A 10,535-nucleotide genomic window follows, 5' to 3' on the forward strand; every position below is an offset into this window, starting at 1 on the left:
AGGTCGCCGCAGCCGTGCCCTAGCAGCCACCACCACAACCACTGTGCTCAGCCAGCAACCACCGCGCCTCAGTAGGGGCAGCACAACAAAAGTTGTGAAAAATACACTGTACTTTATAGTAGTAGCAGCAGTAGGGGCAGCACAACAAACAACAAACAACAACGACAAATGCACTAATTGCCCTTTTCGATCCGAAACAGGCACGTGATCAACAATTCAACATCAAGCTTTCCTTCTTCAATTATTAATCAGATCATATCAAAATTTTCCACTAGATTTTCCCTAATTTAGTTTTGTCCAAACATGCATGCATGGTTGATGCCTGGATTAAATCGTAAAGCATCACCTCAGCCTGAATGGGGTCAACATAACCATATTATTTCGCAATAAGAAAAACAGAACCATATTTGAAAGAAAAGGAGAACAGAACCGGCACCGGCACCGCCTAGCTAGGTATGCTTTTCTGTTCCGTTCAGCCTTGGTGCTTTTGAAGAGTGGCGATACTGAACAAACATAGGCTAAACCATATGTAGCTCGAACTTTCAGGTAGCTGTAGAGAGCAAAAAAATTCCAGGAAATGACTGAAAGATGGCACCGTATTTTCTTCAGATCTCTAGTAGATGAATCCCTCTGAGGTATGTCAAGAGATTAAACTATATATGGTGTTTTCTCTTGTCGAGGCAGCAGCACCAAACACACACCGTCAAGAATCTCTTCTAAATGTTTCCGTTTGATGTGTATGACCAGTACTCGTTCACCAGCTCGCGGAAGAGAGATCCTTCAGTTTCCATGAGCTTCGAGGGTTTGTCATACTCTGCTACTTTCCCTGGAAATGAATGTAGCTCATTAGTGTCGATTATGGACTATAGAACTCTGTGCTGCGGAACCAATAAGTTGGCAATAAGAGGAACATACCATCACTCATTGCAAGTACCATGTCGCAGTCCATGACTGTGGGTATACGGTGGGCGACCGTAATGACGGTGCAATGTTTGAATTCTGTCCGGATCGTTTTCTGAAGGACGGCATCTGTTGTGTTGTCTATAGAGGCAGTGGCTTCATCAAGGACCAAGATACGACACCTTTTCAAAAGTGTGCGGCCCAAACAAAAGAGCTGCCTTTGGCCCATGCTCCAGTTCGACCCGTCTTCCGCAACTGTATGGCAAGATCTTGATTAGTACAATGAAGAACAAAACTCCAGACGTCATGCTATCCGATTGATCCAACTCATATGCCTAGGACTACCAGCAGTTTGACAAATTTAGTGGCAGATGTATTATGAGACCCCTATTTTGAGTTCTGACATTGACTACTTGACTAGAGCGTAATTTATGCTTGCCTAATTTGCTAGGGCAATAAAATAAATAATAGAATCGTACCAAGTGAATCCAATCCCTGTTTCTTCTCCTGGACAGCTTCAAGAAGTTGACATTTGTCAAGAACCTGCAACATAAATAGAGAAAGGTAACCAATTTAGTGATTTCTTTCAAGATATATGTACGCCATAAACAGAGAAAGGTAGTCATCTGACATGCCCCTAGATCCGTTTACTCATCCCAATTTGATAAGGTGCTGAACTTTCTAACATCAAAGTGCCTTCATCATAATCCTATCTGATCAATGGGTAAGACAAGAAAAGGCAACATAGATATCTGTGTACATCTTACCTCCCATATTTGCTGATCTGAGAATTGCCCAAGAGGATCTAGATTGTATCTTACTGTACCCTGAAAAAGTGTTGGATCTTGTGGAATGATGCCCAAACGTGAACGCAGGTCATGTAAGCCTATTGTACTGATGTCCACGGAGTCTATAATTATTTTCCCTTCAGCAGGTTCAACGAGGCGAAACAACGCACCAATTAAAGTTGTCTTGCCACTTCCTGTTCGACCAACAATACCAATCTTATCTCTACCTTGAAACTTGCAACTGATACCGTGTAGTACAAGGGGTGCATCTTCCCTGTACCTAATCTGTCAAACGAAAATCAATAGCGTACGTTTGTTAGTGTTTCTAAAGGATGTGCCTAGTCAGACATACATGTATATATTAATATTTGATTACCTTCAGATCTTTAAGCTCCACACTGCCAACTTGGGGCCAATCTGGTGCTGGTCGGTTTTCTTCAATAACTTCTGGTGCTTCACTCGGAATGTCCATGTACTGGTTCACCCGTTCCACAGATATTATTTTATTTGCGAGGTCACATTGCTTTTGTATGGTGTTAACAAAGGAATTATTTAGGGAAAGGCCATAGGACAGTGCCATTCCAATAAAACCTGCCCAAGTATATAAAGTAATTAGTTTTCTGATGGGAATGTTGATTTCTTTATAACCTGGTGGTGGATATTAGATAAGTATATTTGCAATGACTTTGGCACATAGAAATTGGGCATAGTGTTACTAGCTCCATTCTACAAAGAAAGCATGCTTTCGCAGCAAAAGCTAAAATTTCATAACACCTAATATCAGGACCTATGAAAACATAGATAAAAGGTTCTTTGCACTGCGTATAATGATTTACTGCAAATCAGATGCATGCAGGAATCAATCGTCATAGAACTTGTAAGCTAACATAAGTTTTCAGACCGGGGGTGTTTTCCTTGAAAGAAAAAAACCATAAGCTTGTCAAGCCCTTGAAACAATTATGTGATGGTTGTACTTACAATAAGCTACTTACCAGGGCTAAAAGTTCCTGCAGGAAGAAGAGCCATGACAAAGGCAGAAGAAGAAAGAACCACAGCACCCATTATTTCCAGACGTTCAATCAACCATTCAGTTGCTGCAAAATTAAAGAAGTATGGACCAGCATTCTTGTCAACTAGCTCCAAATTCTTAGCAAAGAAACGATCTTCCTCCTCAAAGGCGCGTATTGTTATAGCCCCTGAGATCGATTCACCTAAGTGATTTGCTAGAGCAGACTTGGTGGTTCCGTTGATCCGCATCAATTCCTTAGCTGAGGCTAAATAGTACCTCTGCATGAACAAACATAGCAATTCTCAGTCAAATGGAAATTGCGAAATGAAGAGAGTAACTAATTCACCTCTAGGATGGAAATAGCAACGAAATAACCAAAGAAATGGGATTTAGCCAGACAGAAAAAAGAGCCACACCAATCACCTGCAACTGAATTACCAAAACTATCATCGGCAGTGCTACAAACAGAACTTGCCATACAACAACAGCCAATACCCCCACATTGCTATATGCGTTTAAGCAGGAACTGAGGCTAAACATGAATGCAAATGGAATATCAAGGTCAACGATACTCAAATCTGAAGAGACCTGCAGGTTGGGGGAGAGGGGGTTAATTCATCATTACAAAACGTAGGAATGTAAAACATAATTATAGCTGTTGCTTGTTCCAGAATTTTTACCCGGCTAAGAATCCTTCCTTGAGGAGTAGAATCAAAAAAGGACATAGGTGCACGGAACAATGAATTGAGTAACTGGGTAAATAAGGATCTTGAAGTTTGGACGCCAAGAACAACGACAAATAAACATCTCGATAGCACAAAGATCATTGTGCAAACTCCAATACCAACGTACACAGAAATTAACTTCAGTGTACTAACATGAGGATTTTGGACATTGGCAGCCATCCATGAATTCTGGGATATTTGCCCAGCTAAGAAAACTATGTGAGACATAACAGAAAGAGAGGCATACAAGAAGCCTTTATTCTGGCGCAGGTAAAGCATATAAGGCTTAAGACCTGTATCCCCTGATTCTCTTTCCTCTTTCTTGATCAGTTGATCTACTGGTGATGGCCCCACAGACTCTATGTATCTGTTTACATGAATTCCATCTGTCTCCTTTGTTGGTATTTCCTTTGCTCCGTGGGGAGCACTGTTAGGATCTTGAACACCAACAGTATCTTTATGTGCATTTACAAGGTACTTGAATTCTTGGCAATCTGCCAATAAATCTTGATAAGGTGCAGACCGAATAACCTCCCCATCTGACATTAACTGCCAACAAATATCACTAGTTTTAGTGGAAATCGACAAAAAAAATACAGCTCGCTACAAATAAATATAAATCATAGTGGCATATAAATCATGAGAGAGAGAGAGAGAGAGACCAGAATGGAGTCAAATACAGGTAGAAAATCCACTTGGTGGGTCACCAAAAGAACAGTCTTGTCTGATAGAACACCCATGACATAATCCTGTCACACAAGTTACATTAAAGGTTATTCGGTCAAAACAGTTCGTAATAAACAAGGAATACAATCTGAGTCTGCTGATAAGGTAGGCTCTTACATTAAAGAGGCTTGTTGCTGTATGGGCATCAACAGCACTGAAAGGGTCATCAAGAAGATATATGTCTGCATTCTGGTATAGTGCACGAGCAAGCTGAACACGCTGCTTCTGACCACCACTTAGATTTACTCCTCTCTCCCCAATTTGTGTGCGGTCGCCGAATGGCAGCATTTCAAGGTCCTTGACCAATGAGCATCTCTCAATTGTTTCTTGGTATATTTGTCTGTCCATCAAAGATCCGAAGAGGATATTATCCTGTACAGTTCCTGTTTGGATCCATGCAGTCTGAGAAACATATGCTATTTTCCCACAGACTTCAATCTGAAATATGTACATAAAGGTTAAAAAATAGTGCATGAATTTTACAATAATAAAAGAGGATATTAATTAACACAATTTTTTTTGTTGATGATCCGAAATAAGAACATTATGAATTTATGATAACAATAAATTGCAGGAGCAACCAATTTTTTTAGTGCATGAGAAAACCCAAAAGGGATAACTAAAGAACATCATGTATTTGAGATAACAAAAGTATGTCATAACCTAACAATTTTGGCAGACATTTGATTTTGTAGTTAGAAGAAAAATGAAGATAATCAAAAAGCATACCGTGCCTTCAGTTTTGGGGACCTCTCCAAGTACAGAAGCCAAAAGCGTTGACTTTCCTGATCCTACCTCTCCACAAATTGCAACCTTTTCTCCAGCTTTCACCACCAGATTTATATTGTTTAGAGTTGGTTTTGATGGATTCTCATCCCAGGAGAAACTGCATGAGTTCATCGCTATTGGGTAATCGATGCCCGCACGGTATTTCTTCCTAACTTGTCCATTCAGCTCAGGTGCATCAAGAAACTTTGATATGCGAGTGAAACCAACCTTAGCTTGTATCAGCACTGCAATAACATCCGGTATTGTCCTAACTGGGTCTTGCACGAGACGCAGAGTTGCCACAGTGGTGAAGACGTTGCTAGCATCAAGAGGAATTTTGAAAAGATAGCATGTTAGAAAGGTTGCTGCCGAAACTAAAACAGGTGATGACCAGAACAGGAAACTGTTGTACGCCCTCCTAAGCAGGAATGCTGACAACCACTTATACTCAACCTCCCTCAATCCCTCGATGACCTTCTTGAAGTGACCTTCCCATGAATAAAGTTTCAAGATCTTCATATGAACTAATGACTCAGACATGGCTTTCAATCTCACATCTTGAGCTTCCATAAGCTTACTCTGAAATTTGTGTTGCAGCTTGGCCACCGGAGCATTACCGATTACAGTGATAATGATGACAGCCAATGATGAGACTGCTGCAGCACCAACTGCATTGTACAGAATTGCCAGAGCAATGCAAAGTTGAAGACTTGTTGTCCATGTTTGGTGAAACCAGTACGGGAATTCCCCAATCCGGTAGGCATCGACAGTCACATAGTTCATAATTTGTCCAGAAGAGTGCTTCATTTTTGCAGAGTTTGATAGCTTCTGTTGCTTCTTATAAATAGCTGCTGACAGGAATGACCTCACCTGGAGTCCTAACCTCCGAGTGCGGAAAAACCACTGCCTCTGCGACAAAGATTCACAGCATTTGCAAACAAACATTGTCGCAGCCAGCACAAAGCCTTCATATTTAAAGGTCCCTTTGCCAACTGATACATTGATGAATGCCTTGAGAAGCAATGGGCCTGTAGATAAGGTGAGCACCTTGAGCAAAGCAAAGAAACCTGAGACTATGATCTCACGCTTGTGGCAAGAAACAATAGTCCACAAGATTGATGGTGTGGCATGTGACTGCGACTGCTTGCTATTCAGCTTCTCCAAGAACATCAAGTACTGGTTATGTGCTCGGTCTGTGGTTTGTAAAAGTGGCATATCTTTGTCCTCAAGAGGCTTCTTATAACCCATCTTCATCAAATGGTTCAACCACCAAAATGACATCTTGCTGAAAAAACCAGCTTTAGCAAAAGAAGTCACCTGAGTGTCAGAATCAGCTATCTGATCATCTGCCTCGGTGTTCAGGGGCTGGTATAAAGCTTTTCCTGTTGCCTGGTAATCGTCTTCATCATGGCTGCGCCGAACGCCATAAAGTAGGAAGAGAAATGCAGCTGGTAGGGACAGAACATCCAAACAGGCCTTAATGGTGACTGCCTTATCTGCAACAATGCCAACAACCGAGGAACAGCATATGAATGCTGCGTACAGGGCCACCAGAATCGACCAAACTGGAACAAATGAAGCTCCGAGAAACCAAGGCCTGACGCTGAAAGCAAAGCTGGAAAGGACCAAACTGAATCCTTGAGATAATGTCACAAGCCACCAGTGTGGCAGGTAAACAGAAGCATCCTGACTGAAGATGCTTCCCAGCATCGACAGTCCTAGGCCAAGATAAACCAGCCCCAGGATGCCACTGAAGACCACTGCAGCCAACTGCAGTGGTGAGCCGACTGCGACGAGCCCCTGAGCAGACGCTCCACTCTTCGGGATTTTGATAACCAGCTGGAGTGAGAGCGCGAGTACGAGCAGCAAGGCGATGCCAGTCGCCGCCAGATGATTCGTGCAAGTGGAAGAGTCGAATACTTCCTTGAAGGCACATGAAAGTACATCTTGGTTGGAGCATACTGGACCCCCACACAAGTTCATCATCCAAGAACCTGATGAAATGGCAAGTATTAGAGTGAGATTCCCAGCTTGTTTCCAAAATGATGTGCTAGTTATGTAACAAGAGAAAGGTGAAGCGAGGACAAACTTGTGAGGGAACCCATTTATGTGATCTTGGTTACACCGCCAAGTTGATCAGTTTCCCCTTCCGGCCCTGCAGCGACAAATGAAACAATTGTTTGCTGAACAAAGTGACAGGGAACAGCATTAAACGAGAAGTGTTGTTTTCTGAACAAACGAGAACAGATACTAGAACAATTTGTCCTGGAGCAAGATCATAGTTGTTTGTATGTACCCACTTATATTCCCAAGCCCACGCAAGACCAAGATTAATGTGCGGCATTTTTAATAAAAAGAAAAAAGAAAAATCAAGGAACCCCAAAGCCGCACTGTTCTTCATGACCACCGTCAGAAGTTCAGAACAAGATGATGAACTGTACGCAGGAGTGGCCATCAGCTGCGTTCCCTCACGAATCGCCATGGAAAGGTAGATCAGTCGGGACGACGCTCGATTACCATTCACCAAACACGGAAGAGAAAATTCCCTTCCGCATTGACCCGCATTTCTTTTTCTCCTCCAAAACTTTTGCAGGCTCAAAAGTTTTCCCCTTTTACTTCCCTGACTCAGTTCCTCATTGACAAGGTGGGCAATGGTGGCGGCACTCACCTGTGTAGCGGCTATGGCGGCGGCCTCCTCGCCGTGGTCGCTGACCGCGAGCTCCTCGGCGTATTGACGGGCGGCAGGCCACTCACTCGCAGCTCCTGGGCTCGGCGGGCCGCGGGCCTTTTCATTGGAGGCCGGAGGTGGGTGGGTGGGAGTTGCGGCGCTTGATGACAGAAGGAAGGACGGAGGTAGGAGCCGCCGCGCTAGATGACAGGGGCGGGGCGCGCGCAATCGTCACTGCTCGCGTCGTGGCGGCCCGCCGGCAAGCCGCCGGTACCCGGCTGTGGCTGTCGGGCGTGCCGTGCCCCGCATCGCTTCTCCTCCGCCGGCAGTGAGACTGGTAACAACCGTACACGTGGATGGTGGACTGTAACGAGTGGCAGGACAAAGAACACAAGAGTAATAGTAGTAGAAAATTATAACCATATTCTAATATAGACCATCTAGCGATGACTCCAAGCACTAGAGCAAGTTGAAGGTGCATGTCGTCATTGCCCCTCCCATGTTAGAACCGGGCAAGACTCGTTGTAGTAGACAATCGGGAAGTCGTCGTGCTATTGCCTCAAAATACCAGCGCACCCGAACAACAAACGTCGATGATGAAGATAAGAGTGGATTGGAAGGATCCAAGTTGTAGACACATGAACGCAGACGAATGAAGACCAGATCCAAGCAATCAAGACAAACACCGATCGAATCCCGCAAGATCTGTCTGAGACACACCTCTACACGCCCTCCGACATCGCCCGAACAGAGGTTAGACAGGAGAATCTTATTCCATCTTCAAGGAGACATCCCCGCCTTGTCTTGCTAAGCAGGACACAACACTAGTGCAAAAATGTCTAGCTATGGCGTGCCAAAATTGCCTTTATTGACGCAGGGCTCCAACCCCATCAATATGGCGCCAATGAAATATTTTACTGGTAACGCTGGCACAAACGTCAGCAATATTGTGAGTGCTGATGACGTGCCACGTGTATAACACCAGCAATATGCTCGTGTTAGCTATGGCGTTAAGTGTGTTCTAACGCTAGTAATTAGATTTTTCGCTAATAAAAAAATTATACCCAAAAATTTAAACCAGTATATATATGCAACCATTTAAACTTACGTTCAGCTTCACAAAAGTTAGTATTTCTAGCGATAACTCCACAAACAGTACTAGACTAGCTAGTAGCAAAAATGATCAACTTCGATCACAGTATATCTCCAAACTACCTAAGCATGCATTACATCTCTCTCTGAAGAATTAACTTCATCTCACATAACTTGTTCCTATTACTCTGCCCCTCCTTTTTGTAATGGACTTTCACCATCTTCGGTTGCATCCTCTCGTCCTTCAGAAGCTATATGTCTATATTCAGCTCATCAATCTCGGCGACCAGTTTATCTTTTTGGTCGTTGAGTTTCAGTATCTTATCATAGAAATCCGCATTCTCATCGATAATCTGATCTCTCTCATTCCACAGGGAGCCATTAAACTCCCTGAGGGCCTTCACTGTATTCTCACGTGACGCGACACGTTCGCGGTTGAGTATGTACATGTCACATGGCTGTTGTTCGACGGGTGCTGGAGAAAGGTTTCGTACGTACTTCTAGCAAGTCAATTATTTGAAATCATCAATTATGATTTGTAATGCTCATGGATGTTTTATAATCTTATCTCATTGGTGCTCGCTTCGCCTTTGTCGACTTCGCCATACACCGTGAAGTTGTTCGAGGTACTCATGGCTGCAACTACAAAATAATAACAAGTGAGGATCGGATTATCTAACACATGGCATTATTTGTCCTATATAACAAATTTCTATAACAAATCATTGAACAACCTTTATTAGCATAGCATAACTGTTTTTTCAATTACACTAAAAATGTCAAGTATACTGACTTGGCATAGCATAATGGTTTTGTCAACTACACTAAGTTAATTGGCTACAATTATCCACATGTGTGTCAACTAAAAGTGCCAACAATGTGGCACTGACTTGGCAATGCACTAGAACAAACACATTTCTAAAAATGCCCAGAGCAAACACATTTCATTGACAACATAAATGATCACAATAACATTATTGTAGTGCCCAGAAGAACACCACCACACATTTCTAAAATTATCTTGCACTGCCAAACAAATACATTGTAGTTTCTAATTCAATTTGGCCTACTCACTCTAATTCAATTTGACCTACTCACTCTAATTCAATTTTGCCTACCCATCATAATTCAATTTGGCCTAGTCAAATCACTGCCAAACTGAAACCTAGCGATGCAAATCAAATCGGGAGGGGATGAACTCACCGATGATTTTGTAGAATGCAAAAGAAGGTGGATGGGATGAACTCACCGATGATTTGTAGTCAATGTTGTGGAGGGGATGAAGGTGGAGGGGGTTGAACTCTAGCAATCAGTTGTTTCTGTCACCTCCATCGCTGAAACCCTAGTGATGCAAATCAAAACAAAATCAAATCGGACGTCCACGAGCGACAAGAGAGGGAGAGGGAGATTAGTTGTTACCTCACCACCGGAATCGGAGTGGCGACGTCGACAAATGAAAGGGGAACGAGAGAGAGGAACAGAGAGAACACGCGTGAGGCAGAGAGAGGGGGAGTGGGGCGAGGTGGCCGTTGCCCCCTTGATTTTGACCCCCACGGTGTCTCCTAATAATTTTTGGGCTTGGCTCAATATGCCAAAAAAGTAAATTTAGCCCAAACATAAAAATTACGTACTTTAGTAAAAGAAATACGGTATTTCTACTTTACTAAAAACAAATAAAAGACTAAAAATAATAATAGTACTTTAATAAAATTCAGAACAGTATTCTTAATTTAATAAAAATAACTAAAATACTAAATATAATTTTAAAAATGTCAGAATTTCCATTTAAAATAATATAAATTAAATTAAAAATACAATATAATATAAAAATGATCACCACCTACCAACAAATAAAAAGG

At 42.5% G+C, this 10,535-nt stretch overlaps 1 protein-coding gene across 1 annotated transcript; it reads right to left on the reverse strand.

Moving 5' to 3' along the window:
• Positions 1-215: 215 nt before the first annotated feature.
• On the reverse strand, positions 216-7,943 carry LOC125520318 (ABC transporter C family member 10). The gene is made up of 13 exons (XM_048685212.2): positions 7,585-7,943; positions 7,006-7,071; positions 4,878-6,910; positions 4,266-4,586; positions 4,085-4,171; positions 3,378-3,971; positions 3,121-3,285; positions 2,681-2,975; positions 2,065-2,279; positions 1,668-1,973; positions 1,380-1,443; positions 916-1,155; positions 216-826 (listed from the first exon to the last, which is right to left on the reverse strand). Exons 2-13 carry the CDS (start codon positions 7,019-7,021, stop codon positions 717-719), a joined length of 4,446 nt encoding a protein of 1,481 aa, XP_048541169.1. The 5' UTR covers positions 7,022-7,071; positions 7,585-7,943; the 3' UTR covers positions 216-716.
• Positions 7,944-10,535: the final 2,592 nt, after the last annotated feature.

The sequence above is a fragment of the Triticum urartu genome, chromosome 7A (assembly GCF_056163025.1).
Source record: "Triticum urartu cultivar PI428250 chromosome 7A, HENAU_Tu73, whole genome shotgun sequence".
Classification (NCBI taxonomy): domain Eukaryota; kingdom Viridiplantae; phylum Streptophyta; class Magnoliopsida; order Poales; family Poaceae; genus Triticum; species Triticum urartu.